The following is a 16,883-nucleotide window of genomic DNA, read 5'->3' as shown; positions in this document are numbered from 1 at the left end:
TGAGAGGCCTATTCCTGCTTCAAAATAATGTTCATACTTTATAGCCCCTATCGTTCAATCTATCGCTATTTTTGATAATCAAGGGGTGTAGGGTTACAGTAGATAGACTGCAATGTGGAGTCAGTCAGATAATCCGTATTCTAATTAAATAACAGAGCAGGCTCTAACAGTGAAGTGGCTTACTTCAGCTCCTAATTCAAAAATTCTCTGGCTCTATTAACTACCTATCAGGCAAGTCTTGAAAGACACATTTACTAGACTAATTACACAGCAGTCTCTGAGAAAAATAACTAGAGGCCACAACATGAAAATCAACTGCAATTGATGAAAATCTGCAATGAAGTAGAAAACAAACACTCAGCAGGCCTGGCAACATCTGTGAAAAGAGAAGCTTAATATTTTAGAAAGTCACCCTTCATCAGAAGTGTAAAAACATAGTTGACCTCTCTTTCACCAGCCTCCGTTGTCCATGACAACATTCTTTAGTGGAGATAAATGCTATCTTCACACTTGTTATGCCTTACTTATCATTGTACAAGTATACCCTTGAACTAAATGGAATGCATGTAATCAAGATCTAACATTTCTGAACCTGTCTATGGGCCATAAATAACAGCAGAATCCTTAAAATTCATTTTCAGGAGATCACAGTCTGTGCAGATCAGTAATAACATCACCTCCTCATTTATACTAAACACAGGCACATTTCAAGTTCAGTTTACTCTCATTAAACCATACACACATTAAATGCCAAATGAAACCACGTTCTGCTGGACCAAGGTGCACAACACGGTACATATTACCACAAATAAATTAACAAATAATAATGGCCATATATGATACAAGTTAAAAAGTCAACAGTATAACAGTACTGGGCCTTCTCACATGATGAGACTTGGGTGGTGGCAGGGAGTTCAATAGTCTTACAACCTGAGAGAGAAAGTTGTTTGCCATCCTAACAGTTCTTGTCCTGATACTACTACACCAACTGGATCAGAGATTATTGGCCAGATGGAAAGGATCATTGACAATGCTAAGGGCCCACTGTTCTGTCTCTCTACACCCATAATTATGTGGCTAAGCACAGTTCAAATACCATCTCTAAATTTGCTGGTGACACCACCGTTGTTGGCAGAATCCCAGATGGCAACAATGAATTGTACAGGAGGAAGACAGATCAGCTGGTTGAATGGTGCCATAACAACAACCTCACACTCGATGTCAGCAGGACCAAAGAATTAATCGTGAACTTCAGGAAGGAGACGTCCGGAAACACACACACCAGTCCTCGAGGGGTCAGCAGTGGAAAGGGCAAATTCCTGAGTGTCAACATCTAAGAATTTATCCTGGGCCCAACATATTGAAGGCTCTCTACTTCAGTAGGATTTTCAAGAGATTTAGTATATCACCTAAGACTCAGCAAATTTCTACAGATGCATTGTGGAGAGCATCCTGACTGGTTGCCTCACAGCCTGCTATGGAGGTTGCAATGCACAGGACTGCAGGGGACTACACAGAGTTACTGTCACTACGTTTGGATATGGCCCAAGTGCGGAGCAACGAACACTGAAGTGGGTCAATAGTTCACAGACTTAAATGCGAACAGATTTAGAAGGAAAAGAAAACCATAAGCGCTAGGCCAAACAGGGCCATTAACTAAAACTCTCAAATGGAAAATGAAGCCAACACTGCGGCTGAAAGAAATAACTAAATATAAACCGAATACTGCTAGTCTTCAGAGTCAGTTGACTCACCGGTCCAATTTCTCAGGCAAGGCCAAATGCATGTTGGCAGCAAAATGTTGCTGTGCTTTGCTCAAGTCTTGACAAGTACTACGACGAAAAGAATTGAGTTAAATACCATCACAATGAAATAATAATTTGCTGACGTGCATATTCACGAGCGCAATTGCCGTATCTGCTGCACTGTCAAATCCGTGGTTGTAACAGGGCCCACTCCCTAGGTGCAGCCCTTGAGGCATCATAGACCTGTGCCCGCTGGAAGTCCCAGATCAGCGACTTGTCTAAGACATCCTTCACTGGGATCCAAGTATCTTCTTCTGGACCATACGTTTTCCAATCCACAAGGTACTGGACTTTACCACGTACCCGACAAGGTGGCAGGGGGCGCAGCACCGTATAGATAAGGGAACCATCTACCAAGTGGGGAGGAGGGGGAGATGGGGTGACTGGGGACAGGGGAGGGGTAGTAACGGGCTTGAGCTGGGAAACATGGAATACTGAGTGGATCTTCAGTGATGCTGGCAGACACAATCTATACAACACCTTGTTGACAGCCTTTTCCACTACAAACGGTCCCACGTAGTGCAGTGCCATTTTGCGGCTCTCGACTTCCAGGGAAGATCCCATGATGCCAACCAGACGTTCTCTCCTGGCCAGGCATGTTGTTTCTGGGCACGCAATAGAGAAGCCCTGGCTCGTCTCCAGGTGCGCTTGTAGTGCTGGACTAGCTGTTCAGCAGCAGGAACTCCTACGTCAATCTCAAAGGGAGACATACCTGTGGAGGATGACTGGAGGCTATTATGGGCGACTCTGCCCAAACCAATTGGGAGCTCCAAGACGTGGGGTTAGAAATGGCAAGGCAATGCAAGGTTATTTCCAACTCCTGGTTCACTTTCAGTCTAGCCATTGGATTGGGGGTGGAAACCAGATGAGAGGCTGGCCGTGGCTCCTACAAGAGAGCAGAAAGCCTTCCAAAAGCAGGAAGCGAACTGTGGTCCGTGATCAGACACTATGTCTTGAGGAAAGCCGTGGAGTCATGTTGAATTGAGTGTGGCAGTCTCACGAGCCAATGGGAGCTTGGGGAGGGTTGAGTGTCGCAGTCTCACGAGCCAATGGGAGCTTGGGGAGGGCGATGAAGTGGGCAGCCTTGGAAAATCCATCCACAACCACCAAAATGGTGGTGTTTCCATTAGATGGGGGAAGCCCAGTGATGCAATCTACTGAGAAGTGGGACCAGGGGCAGTGGGGCACAGGTAGTGGACTTAACAGACCGGGAGGATGCTGGCATGATGTCTTATTCCAAGCGCAGGAGGGACAGGCAGATACAAAGTCATGGACATCCTGGGACATAGATGGCCACCAAAATTGTCTCTTTATAAACTCCTGGATCCATTGAAATCCTGGATGTCCAGCCAGACAGGAGGAGTGGCCCCATTTCAACACTTTGGAATGCACCACAGCAGGGACAAACAGCCAGCCGGTTGGGAGGTTCCCCACCTGGGCCTGGGACTGACTGTTAGGCAGTCCTCCCCTCTGTCCCTATTCCCCAGATCACCGGAACAGCAATACACGAGCAAGGAAGAATGGGCTCTGGATCAGCATTGTCCTCAATTCTATTGAACTGCCAGGAGAGAGTGTCAGCCTTTGTATCCTTCCTACCAGGATGAAAGGTGAGGATGAAATTGAACCATATGAAGAAGAGAGGGCATTAGGCTTGACAAGAATTGAGTCTCTTTGCATCCTGAATGTAGGAGAGGTTCTTGTGATCTGTCCTGACCAAGAATGGATGCTCTGCCCCCTCCAGCCAGTATCGCCATTCCTCCAGGGCCTCCTTGACAGCCAGAAGTCGACAGATCCCAACATTGTAATTCCTCTCAGCCGGAGTCAAGCAACAGGGAAGGAAGGCACAAGGGTGTTCATAGGCAAGCACTATGATGAAAAGAAAGGAGTTAAATGCCATCACAATGAAATAATAATTAGCTGACACGTGCATATTCACATGCGTAATTACTGTATCTGCTGCACTGCCGAACCCATGGTTGTGACAGTTATAGACTCAAGACAGTTCCATCATCAGCACAACTCTCCCCATCGTCAAGGGCATCTTCAAGAGATGATGCATCAAGAAGGTGGCTTCCATCACTAAGGACCCTCATTATCAAGGAGATGCCCTCTTCTTGTTACTACCACTGGGGAGGAGTAACATGAGACTGAAGACACACACTCGATAATCCAGAAACAGTTTCTTCTCCATCAGACTTCTGAACAGCCCATGAGCTCATAATCACCCTATTGTTCCTTTTCGATTTCACTTTTATGGAAATATTATGCCTGCACTGTATCACTACTGTCAGTCAACAAATTTCACAGAAATAAATCAGTGATAATAGATCTAATTTTGGTTCTGAATTTATTTCCCTTTCATTATATTACCACTTAGTTACACCATTATTCACTTAAAACCAAATATAATTCAGTGAGCGTACAAGAGTACAAGCCCCAAATCATGCTTATATTGCTAAACTGCAGAAGGCACATTTGGTAGATCTGTTGTATCTCCTGCCATATGGTAGAGTATATAGAAACACTTTAACCAAGACAGTAAGACTGAAAAACAGCTTCTTCCCAGGGGCTGTTGTGGTTGAATAATACTACAGCCCAGTGTGCCAATGGTCTTTGAGAGTTAAGGACCATTAAAGTTACTTGTTGTATGTAAATATGGGATTTTTAAAAATTAAACCATACTACATACATTGTAAATATCTGTTTTGCACGGACTGGAGTAGCACTGCAATCTCATTGTCTTGAGAAATGACAATAAAGTTCTATTCTATTCTGACTACATATCAATATACACTTATGACTGTGAGGATAAGTACAAATCTTTTGCCATATTCAAATTTGCTGATGTCACCACTACTGTTGACTGAATCAAAGATAGTTACAACTCAGTGTACAGGAGTGAGATTGAAACTCTGGTTGAATGCTGCTACAACAAACTCTGACTCGATGCAAAACCAAAGATCTGTTTATTTGCTACAGGAAGAGGAAACTGGAGGTCAATAAGGCATGACCTCATCAGGGGATAACCCCATCAGGAGGTGGAGAGGGTCAGTAACTTCAAATTCCTTGGCATTATCATTTCCGAAGATCTGTCCTGGAACCTGCATGCAAGTTCCATTACCAAGAAGGCATGGCAGTACCTCAACTGTCTCGAAGTTTGCGTAGATTTGGCATGTCATCTAAAACTTTGACAAGCATATAGATGCACAGTGGACCGTATCCTGACTGGTTGCATCATGGCCTCGAATGGAAACAAAAATGCCCATGAATAGAAAAACCTACAAAAAGTAGTGGATACATCCCAGTCCATCACAAGAAAAGCATTCCTCACCATTAAGCACTACAAGGAGCACAGCCACAAAAAAGCAGCATGCATCATCAAGGTCCCCCACCAACCAGGCAATGCTCTCTTCTCACTGCTGTAACCAGGAAGGATCTTTAGGAGCCACACCATCAGTTTCAGGAATAGTTATTACCCTTCAATCATCAAGTTCTTGAACCAATGAATTGATTCCACAACCTATGAACTTACTTCCAAGGACTCTACTACTCATGTTCTCAATATTATTATTTATTATTATTATTATTTCTTTTGTATTTGTCATATTTTGTCTGCTTTTATACACTGGATGTTTATCCATCTTTGTATGTAGTTTTTCATTGATTCTATTGTGTTTCTTTGTGTCTACTGTGAGTGCCTACAAAAAGCGAATCTCAGAGTGACATAAGCATACTTTTATAATAAATTTACTTTGAACTTTGAATAGATCACTTCTAAGTCTACCATATCCAGTTATGAAGAATGATGAACAATTACACAAAAAAACAGGTTTATTTTGAAGAAATGGTGTGAAAATTCAGCAATGCCTTCAATGCACCCTCAAAAACTTTAGCCAGTCAAAGAAGGGCATATTTGAAGATAAAAACCCAGAAAAGGCTCAAAACTCATGATCTACTGAGCAGCGGTGATTCCTCTCCTCCTATATTCTTTTGTGACTGGACTACCTACAGCAGACATCTCAAGCAGCTGGGAGAAAAAAATAAACAATGTAGTCTCTGCAAAATCATCCTAATTCACTAGAAGGGAGATGTTAACATCCACAGTACTGAAGCTGTGGTTACGCTCAGTCAGCTAGATTAGTCATGCCCAAGACCAGACCAAAAACCATTCTGTTCTGAGCTCTATTATAAGAAGAAATTACTAAGTTGGCAGACAGAAGCTGGTGGAAAGAGTATGCTAACCTCACAAACTATAGACTCGCCCATCCTGTCAGGCATCTCCTGTCCCTGGTTTCCACATTGGTTGCAGAACCAGAATAGGAGTAAGGGACTCTGCAAGATGAACATGATACAGAACATTCTGCAAGTTAGTGAAAACTTCAAGGCCATGTATCTTGAACATAGAAAGATGCTGGGAAAGTGATAGGAGGAGCAGACTGGCTCACAAACTACCCAACTACTGCATTGCTTGTCACCATCTGCCCCATCTGTGGAACAGTCTACAGTTGCATATTTCCTTCAATAGCCATCTCAAAACTCATAATTGGAGATAAAACAAGCTGTGCTCAATCCCAAGTAACCCCCAAAACAGGAACTGAAGCAAGAACTCCCCTGCCCCATACTCAGCTTTGACAAAGCACAGTATGTATTTTTACCTTGTGCTCTCCTGCTATCAATTACTTTAATCAATCATCATCCCTGTTTCTCCTGTTCACAGATGATGTCAGTGTTGGGGCAGGTTCAACCAAATAACTGTATGATAATACCATCATCACCTAAAACATAAAACAAAGTTAGTCAAAATCAGCTAATTCATTTTCACGTAAGTATCATTACTATTTGCTTAAGATTAATCAAACTTGGCTCATACATTCTTCCCCACACCCCCCCCAAAAAAATAACTCTGGCAAAATGACACAGGTGCTTTTTAAATTAATTAACTTCTCCATACCCTGATAGATAAATGAACACTTGCGGCTATCTATGGTTGAGCAAGAAGCAGGTCTCTACGTGCCAGAATTGGTCTAAAACGCTAAATATCCAAAGAACATGATGTAGGAACCCTAAATTAGCTCTGGTAGAGTGAATTGAAGGAAGAGTACTAAAAATGATTAACCAATGGTCCTACTTCCGACTACAATTTGACTCCAGAATCTCATTCAAATTGCCAAAGTATGATCTTCAAGGTTGTATGTACTCTTCACATATTGTTAAGCACAATTCATGGTAGTTGCCTGAAGTGGGCTGGGTGGACTATCATTGTTCAAATAACTATAAAAGTTGATACAATTGTCAGTCTTCAGAATCTACAATTCGCAAATCAATATCCAATTTATGTTATAAGCCATGCCACACAAGAAATCATAGCGAAATCTGTTTTCCAGTTTTCATTTTACTTACAGTTAAAAGTATCAGAAGACCCATCATGACTCCTAACATTACATAAAGATTGTTAAGTAAACCTCCTGCCCACATAGGGCCCATTATTGTGGCAATTCCACCTATTGAACGACGCAATCCCTGACTGAATCCTACAAAAGATAAAGAAAACATTTCAGAGACAAACCCTGATGCATAAAAGTTAACTTAGACTCTAATGTCAAGACATGCACATCATGCATTTCAATATTTCCTTACAACATAGAAGGAAGCTATTTTGGCACATCAAATTTATGTTGGATCATAAAGCAATCCCATTACTTGTAATCAAGTCTCCTCACTTTGCCATCAATTTGCCACAGACACCTCCACTTATCTATGCCCAAAGGGCAATTTACAGTGGCAATTAACCAACCAACTTGCATGCTTTTAGGATTGGGAGAAAACTAGATCAGCCCAGGAAAATGCAGATGGTATGGGAAGCATTTAATTGAGGGACTGAGAATTATGAGGAGGGGAGGTCCTTAATGAATATTTTGCTTCAGAATTCACCAGTGAGAGGGATCTTGACCTTTGTGAGTACAGCATAAAACAGAGCTGATATTTTAGAACATTTCAACATTAAGAAAGAGCATGTGCTGGAACTTTTGAAAAACATTAGGATAGATAAGTTCCTGGGCTGGATGGGATATTCCCACGGTTACTATGGAAAGTAAGGGAAGAAATTGCTGCGCCATTGGCAATGATTTTTGTGTCCTCACTGGTTACGGGAGTAGTACCAGATGATTAGAGGGAGACAAATGTTATTCCTTCATTTGGGAAAAAAAGTAGGGACAACCCTGGGAATTAGAGACCAGTGGGTAAATTATTGGAGAATATCCTTAGAGACAGGAGCTATGAGCATTTATTGAAGAATTCTCTGATTAGGGATGGTCAGGATAGCCTTACAAGGGATAGGTCATGCTTCACGGGCCTGATTAAATTCTTTGAGTGTGTGATAAAACACATTAATAAGGTAGAGAGGTGGATGTGGTGTATGTTCATTCAGAAAGTCAGGAGGATCTGGTCTTTGTGATTTTTATAAATGGCTTAGATGAGGAAGTGGAAGGGTTTGTCAGTGAGTTTGCAGATTACATGAAAATGGTGGAGTTGTGGATAGTGTAGAAGGCTGTCATTGATTACAATAGGAAATTGACAGGATGCAGAGCTAGGCTGAGAAGTGACAGATGGAGTTCAACCTGGAAGATTAATTTTTAAGGTATAGGGTTAGTAACAGGATTCTTTACTGTGGGAAGGAATGGAGGGACCTTAGGGTCCACGTTCATAGATTCTTCAAAGTTGCTATGCAAGTTGATAGAGTGGCTGAGAGGGCACATGGTGTGTTGGCTTCATTAGTCAAAGGATTGAGTTCAAGAGCCACAAGGTAATGTAATAAAACCCTGGTTAGACTATCCTTGCAATACTGTGTTCAGTCCGGACATCACATTATAGAAAGGATGTGGAAGATTTAGAGAGAGTGCAAAGGAGATTTACCAAGATGTTGCCAGGATTAGAGAGCATGTCTTATAAGGATAGGCTGAGTGAACAAGGATATTTTTCTTTGGAGCAAAGGAGCATGAGAGAGGACTTGATAGAGGCACAGATCGAGTGGATAGCCAGAGTCTTTTTCCCCCAGGGTGGAACAAGCAGATATGAGGGGCACAATTTTAAAATGACTGGAAGATAGGTTTGGGGGTATGTCAGAGATAAGCTTTTTGAAGAGTGGGGGTACAGGTAGATATGTTAGGGACATTTAAAAACTCTTAGAAAGCCACATGGATGATAGATAAATGGAGGGCTTTGTAGGAGGGGAGAATTAGATTCACCTTGGAGTAGTTAAAAGGTCGGCACAACATCGTGGGTTGAAGGATCTGTACTGGGCTGTAGTCTTTTATGTTCTATGAAATCCATGCAGCCCAGTTCAGGTTTGAACCAGGTTCACTACAACTGTGAGGTTGCCGATCAACTAGATGCTCCGCTGTGCTGCCCAGTTAATCACACAAGTCTTTTATAATGTTAGAAACACCATTAGGATTATGAAGTAAAGCCTATTAAAATACAGTGGATGTTGGATGAATTACAGTACAATGACAAAACTAGTTCATTAGTAGCCTAACTTGTGTTTCAATGAGGTTTTTGCAAAGCTGAATTTAGATAAACAAAGATGTAGGTGATACTTTTATCTACATCTGAGTTAGGATGAAAGTGGGATCCACAAAGCGCTAGAGTTCAGTGTTGCATCTGTCAAAAATAGATGTCTTTGAAATATAAATTTGAGACTGTGGGTTTGGACTCATTCTATCAATACCTGGGACCGATGTACCCCAAGATGACAGACTTTGCCTAAAAGATCTTTTGCATGTTCGGGACAACATATCTCTATGAGCAGGCATTTTCCATAACGAACATTAACAAATCCAAACTGCATTTGCAGCTGACACACACACATCTAAATGACATTATGAAAATCATAACTGCTCAGAAACTGGTCCCTGATGTTGACAGGCTGGTTAAAGCCAAGAGATGTCAGGTGTCTGGAAGCAGCAAGTGAAAAATGAGTGACACTGTTCAATGCACTGCGACATGTAAGCAAAATGCATATTGAAATATTGAGTGTCATAATATTGTGATTCATTCATTTTTTGACTATTCTATTATTGTAAATGAGATCACTTCAATAAAAATTAGAGGCTAACTGTGTTCATTGTCTGAGTTTGATTGCTGGAAGCAGGCTAATAAAAATTAGGTGCAGTTGTGTAGCCTACATTTACAATTTGATTCGTTAGGTCTACATTTGTGTCTGCTAGTGTTCGATTTCAAATGCTTTATTAATGTAAAGGGTGTAGCTCCTAAAACAATCTTAGCCAAAATAGCATCGTTTTTTTCCCTCTCTCATCACAACTTGCTTGTGGCCTACGACTGTAAGTTAACACCAATCATAAAAAAAAGCTTGCTAGGCGATCATCTTCATCAGAAATGAAATTCGTAAAGTGAAACACTTTGTAGTTGTAGCAGAGACTGAGACATGAAAGCAGGTTGAAGAAACAAAGACAACGAAAGCTGTGGGAGCACGCACACGTGCACAACTGATCTGGCCTGCATGAAGTCACATTTTGCCCAATCTGGCCCGTGACCTAAAACGAGTTTGACACCCCATCTTTAAGGGGTCTTCACCAATTCTATTGCCACGAAAACATCAGATACAATACAGTGATACAGGTTTCCCCCGCCATCCGAAGGTAGAACGTTCCTATGAAACGTTTCATAAGCCAAAATGTCGTAAAGCGAAGAAGCAATTACCATTTATTTATATGGGAAAATTTTGTGAGCCTTCGCAGACCCAAAAATAACCTACCAACTCATGCCAAATAACACATAAAACCTAAAATAACAGTAACATATACTAAAAGCAGGAATGATATGATAAATACACAGCCTATATAAAGTAGAAATACTTCTCTATAACGATTACCTGCACAGATCTCCATAGCGAAAATCTCATGCAAGCGCTCTCGGCAGAAAATCTCACGCAAGCGCTGTTGGCATAAACGCGCTCTCCAATAACCTTTAAACTATGAAGCTGCCAAATCTACCAAACAATATGTAAAAATACACAGCCTATATAAAGTAGAAATAATGTATGTACAGTGTAGTATCACTTACCGGAATTGGGGAAACAGCGCCGAGCACACTGATGATGGTGTGTTAGACTGAGTTGTCGCAGGCTGGGTGGTCCAGTGGCCCCCACCCTCCGGGCCGCCGACCCGATACATTGCCACGAAGAATGCAGCGGTAGCCGGGAGGCACCCAGCACATCTTTAAGAAAAAAGCCAAAATCAACATGCTAATTAATTAGGTGCTGCCCGACACGTAAATGTCGGCGCAGATCAGAGGCGATTGCCGATTGACAATTACGTGCTAGGTGGCACCTAATTAATTAGCATGTTTATTTCGGCTTTTTTCTTAAAGATGTGCTGTGTGCCTCCCGGCTACCGCTGCATTCTCCGCGAATTGGTACAGTATCTGTCCGGGGCCCAGGGGTTGGGGTGGTGGAACGCGGGGGTGTCATCTCATCATCGATCAGGGTAGGCAGCTCATCTTCTCCTATGACTGCCCGCCTCGATGTCGAAGGTCGAGATTCGTCGTCTGCTGTGGCTGATGTGGAAGGTTTGCTTGACTGCTGAGCCTCGCACATTTTTCTATCATACAGTTGTTTGTAAGGACTCAAACCATCCTGCAAATATTCCCTAAACCTACGTATCCTTTCAAAATTAAAGTTGTACTTTATCATTGCAGTGAAAATCTCACGCAGTTGCTTCACTTTCTGCATTGTTTCGATTGTTATCCTTTCTTCTTCCAATTGCATCAGCTCTTCATCTATCAGTTCTTGGTCATGGGATGCCAAAACCTCTTCAACATCATCTTCGTCAACTTCCATAAGCCAAACTCACTTTGTCCTTGCTTCGTTCACCATGGTCAAAACGCTTAATTATGTCTAGTTTTACGCTAAGTGTAACACCCTTACTCTTTCAGGCTTTTCCGACACCTTAGAGCACATCTTGCTTACGGCTGCTCAATGCAACGTGTTAAAGCAATGCTGTTCCGCATCCAGGGGAGAGCGGCTGCTCGGGGTGCGCGCTGCCTTTTATCGCGCGCTGCCTTTCTTCGTAACAGTGAAAACACCTTCTGAAAGCGAAAACAGGGTACTAATATAGGTCTTTCGTAACAGTGAGGTTTCATAAAGCGAATGTTCGAAAAGCGGGGGACACCTGTACATAGAACATAGGACATGCACAGTACAGGCCCTTTGGCCCACAATGTAGTGCCGAACCTTAAACCCTGCCTCCCATATAACACCCCACCTAAATTCCTCCATGTACCTATATACATGTATATGTAATGAGAAGTGGCTCCCTGACACCATCCATTCATTCATCCTGTCTACATGTTTCAGAGCTAGCAATATTTTCAAAATAAATGTTTTGACCATTGACTTTCAAAACTCAATGGATAAACAGGGAAAAAGAAAATTGTGAAATGTGACTTCCAAGGTCCTCAGGGTAACATTTGTTGGTGGGTGTATCATTTAACTCTCATGTTTTCTTTTCTAGTGGACAGTAGGTTTTTGAAATACAATGCCCAAGTAGGCAGACACAATTCTAAATCCTTGATAACATTCAGGTGCTTTGTCTATCTAATTCACTTGTACCTGTTCATGAAGTTGTCAGGACACATGACAACTCTCCCCCTGCACTATTACTAGTGATGGAAGTCCCATCAATTTTAGGTCTCTGAAGGAGGAATCAATTGGATAAGAAAAATGGGAAAGTTTGCAATATGGTCAACTTTCCCTTAAGTGTCCAAAATGTATCTGCCTCTACCACTACCCCCGGCATAGAAATGTAAGGGGTTTCTTCTTTTATGTTACCGCGAAGGCTAATTAAAATGGCTTCTTTGTTATGTTAACTGCTGAGAAAGTTCTCCCACTAGCAGCTTGTTTGGGTTATACTATTGATAAGAGAACAAATGAACCAATTGGGATAGATGTTATTCTTTCTTGTGTGTCTGTAAGTTATTGTGATGCGCGGGTTTTTGGGCACAAGGGGCGATGGAGAGAGAGAGAATGGACAAGGTGCTGTGAGCTGGCTAATGGGGTCGGACCCCGAGCAGGAGTCCGAGGTCCAGGGTCTTTGGCGAGGCGAGGAGATGGAGACAGACTCGTGTGGAGCGTCTGGTCGACCACCGTGGTTGGTCCCAGGCGGCAGGTCGAGCTGGTCAGAGGGAATCGAATGGTGAAGGGAGGACCGTTACTAGAGCTCAAACTGTTGTGCATGAAGAGATTGAACTTTGATGTGTGGCACCTTTTATTTGCCTTTTATATTTTATCTCTATTAATTATATAGTCCCAGTAATATCTATAAACTGTAATTTATTCAATCGTATATGGTGTATTGTCTGTTATTTGGCGAGGTGGGGTACAGCACACAGCATCCACACAAACTTAATTACCCAGTTTGGTAGGGCCAAGGGCTGTGAGTTGAGCGACCCTGAGGCTTGCCAGGGGGGCTACAGAAATTAGAAAGGAGTGATGGCAAATAGCTTAAAGATCAATTCTAAAAGACAAGGTACCACTTAGATTGGGAAACAATTAAATTACAAGGCATAGCCAGCTGCAACAGAAATAAACAAATGGAGAATGGAATATAGCTTGTGCAGAAGAACTTTCTTGAGAAGCCATTTCATGATAGTGACTGACCTGATTAAATTGACTTAAGAAACTCACCATTACTGTACATGAGATATTCTTCTAATGCTTTCCCTATACAAGTCCTAATTTAGATAGCAATTGAGTCCCATGTGAAAGCCATAACAAGTTTAACACACTAATTCCTTCAATAATCATCCAATCACCACCAGAATTTACAACACAGGTATTATCTTGACATGATGATCTTAATTTCAATCAAGGCAGGTGAACAATAAACTGTATTCCTCATTACCCTCTGTCTCTTCCTTACAGTACAATTATGCATGCAAAATAGGGACAATGAACCAGTTGATTAGAGCTCTGTGACAGAAGAGTGGGAAACAAAACTATACTCTATCAGAATCCTTACTGCAAAAGTAGTTTTTCTAATTGATTTACTTGGAACCAGCACATCAGATAAAACCTCAAGTGAAACACTTCTTTGTTAATCATATTTCTGTATTGCTGGCCACAATAACTAGTGTGTCTTGTCTATCTAATACACTCATGAGCATCCTTGGCATGGATGCATTTATTACTCATCCCATCCTGCCTGAGCAAAGTCAGTAGTTTTTCTGAACGACTGTAGCCTTGATGGTCGTTTTAGTACACTGAAGGTAAGAATTCCAGGATGTGGATGCAGTGAGAAGGACTGAAGTACACCATATCTAAGTTGGGATGACTCTTAGGTTTCAAACCACATTGTTTCCACAACATGGCTAGTATGCTCTTCACTCTTGAAGAGACCGCAGGAAAAGGGAGTGACTACTGGTGTAGACCTGGTGAATTACTGAAGCACTTGGGAGGTTCTACAAGAATTTTGTGTTATCCTTATAACTAGGATCTGAAGATGTTTAATCACCTAAGGAACTACAAGGGTAAAAAGACCGTGATGAGAGTTACATACAGGCCTCCAAACAGTAACCAGGATGTGGGCTACAAATGGCAATGATAGATAGAAAATGTATGTCAAAAGGGCAATGTCACCATAGTCATGGGAGATTTCAATAATTGGGAAAATCAAGTCAGTGCTGATTTTAGATCTTAAGAGAGAAAAGTGGTAGATGCCTGTGAGGTAGTTTTTCAGAGCAGCTGTGGTTGAGCCCACAAGGGAAAAGGCTATTCTGGACTGGGTGTCATGTAGTGAAGCAGATTTGACTAGGGAGTTTAAGGTAAAGCAACCCTTAGGAGACAGTGATCATAATATGATAGAATTATGAGGAACATTTGATGGCTCTGGGTCTGTACTCACTGGAATTCAGAAGGATGAGGGGAGATCTCATTGAAACATTTCAAATATTAAAAAGCCTAGACAAAGTAGATGTGGAAAGGATTGTTTCCCATGGTGGGAGAGTCTAGGACAAGAGGGCATAGCCTCAGGATAGAGGGTCGCCCTTTCAAAACAGAGATGCGGAGAATTTTCTTTAGCCAAAGGGTGTGAATTCGTTGCCACAAGCAGCTGTGGAGGCCAGGTTGTTGGGTGTATTTAAGGCAGAGATTGATAGGTTCTTGATTGGACATGGCATCAAGGGTTACGGGGAGATGGCCGGGAACTGGGGTTGAGGAGGTAGAAAAAAAGGATCAACCATGATTGAATGGCGGAGCAGACTCGATGGGCCAGATAGCCTAATTCTGCTCCTATATCAGACATTGAGAGCGAGGAGCTCAAGTCAGACGTATCAGCATTACAGTGGAGTAAAAGGAAATACAGAGGAATGAAAGAGCAGCTAGCCGATGTTAATTGAGAGGCCACACTAGCAGGAATGACAGCACCTGCATCTTTCAAGAATCAATAGATTCTGACATGGTTCTGAAGAACTGGAAAATTGCAAATGTCACTCTACTCTTTAAGGGAGGGAGGCAGAAGAAACAAAATCATAGGCCAGTTAGCCTAACCTCAGTGGTTGGGAAAATGTTGGACTTGATTATTAAGGATGAGATTTTGGAGTACTTGGAGGCACATAATCAGATGCCTAAGTCAGCATGGATTCCTTAAAATAAAATCTTCCCTGACAGATCTGTTGGAATCCTTTGAGGAAATAACAAACACGATAGATAAAGGAGAGCAAGTGGAGAGTGTGTACTTGGATTTTCAAAAGGCCTTTGACAAAGTGCCACACCAGGTTGCTTAGCAAGATAAGAGTCAAATATAATACCGTAAACATACTGGCATAGACAGAGCAGTGGCTGATTGGTAGGAATAATGCAGTCTATTCTGATTGTCTGCCACTGACTACTGGTGTTACGCTGGGTCAGTGTTGGGACCACTACTTTTTAAGTTGTATTTCAATGATTTGGACGACAGAATTGATAGCTTTGTTGCCAAGTTTGCATATGATACCATAAGACCATAAGATATAGAAGCAGAATTGGGTTATGTGGCCCATCGAGTTGCTCTGCCATTTCATCATGGCTCATCCAATTTTCCTCAGCCCCAATCTCCTGCTTTCTCCCAATATCCCTTCGTGCCCTGACCAAACAAGAATCTATCAACCTCTGCCTTAAGTATACGTAAAGACTCGGCATCCACAGATTCACCGCCCTCTAGCTAAAAACATTCCTCCTCATCTTCGTTCTAAAAATATGCCCCCCTATTCTGAGACTCTCCCACCATAGGAAACATCATCTCCACATCAACTCTCATCAGGCCTTTAACCATTTGATAGGTTTCAATGAAGTCACCCCTCATTCTTCTGATTTCTCATGATACAGGCCCAGAGACATCAAACGCTCTTCATGTGACAAGCTATTCAATCCTGGAATCATTTTCATGAACCTCCTTTGAACCCTCTCCAGCTTCAACACATCCTTTCTAAGATAAGGGACCCAAACCTGCTCACAATACTCCAAATGAGGCCTCACCAGTGCTTTATGAAGTTTCAACATGCTTTTATATTCTAGTCCTCTTGAAATGAATGCAAACGTTGCATTTGCCTTCCTCAACACAGACTCAACCTGCAAATTAACCTTCAGGAAATCCTGCACAAGGACTCCCAAGTCTTTTGCACATCAGTTTTTTGTATTTTACCTTCATTTAGAAAAGAGTCAACCCATTCATTTCTTCTACCAAAGTGCACGACCATACACTTCCCAAAACTGTATTCCATCTGCCACTTCTTTGCCAATTCTCCCAAGTCCTTCTTTAACCTCTCTACTTCCTCAAAACTACCTGCCCCCCCATTTTCATATTGTCTGCAAACTTTGCAACAAAGCCATGAATTCCATCATCTAAATCATTAACAGATTACGTAAAAATAATCTGCCCCAGCACAGACCCCCATTGAACACCAGTAGTCACTGGCAGCCAGTCAGAAAAGGTTGACTTTATTCCAACTGCTTGCCTGCTACGAGTCAGCCACTGCCTCATCCATCCTAGAAACTTTCCTGTAATACCAGGGGTTCGTAGCTTGTTA

The 16,883-nt window shown here is 42.1% G+C and overlaps 1 protein-coding gene across 3 annotated transcripts in view; it reads right to left on the bottom strand.

Moving 5' to 3' along the window:
• Nucleotides 1–16,883, bottom strand: part of mfsd8l1 (major facilitator superfamily domain containing 8-like 1) — a 99,866-nt gene that overhangs the window by 2,726 nt on the left and 80,257 nt on the right. For 2 of the 3 annotated variants that reach the window (XM_063045737.1, XM_063045739.1), the window contains exons 11-12: nt 7,206–7,336; nt 6,461–6,580 (exon numbers count right to left, since the gene is read on the bottom strand). In XM_063045737.1, coding sequence (XP_062901807.1) covers nt 6,491–6,580; nt 7,206–7,336 — 221 coding nt within the window. In that variant the 3' untranslated portion in view covers nt 6,461–6,490. Of the gene's footprint in view, nt 1–6,460; nt 6,581–7,205; nt 7,337–11,231; nt 11,910–16,883 lie in introns of those variants that run through there. The other variant, XM_063045738.1, reaches the window with a different exon arrangement.

Source organism: Mobula hypostoma, chromosome 4, assembly GCF_963921235.1.
Source record: "Mobula hypostoma chromosome 4, sMobHyp1.1, whole genome shotgun sequence".
NCBI classification, from domain to species: domain Eukaryota; kingdom Metazoa; phylum Chordata; class Chondrichthyes; order Myliobatiformes; family Myliobatidae; genus Mobula; species Mobula hypostoma.
Note: the sequence above shows the minus strand (reverse complement) of the source record. Positions and strands in the feature narration are given on the sequence as shown.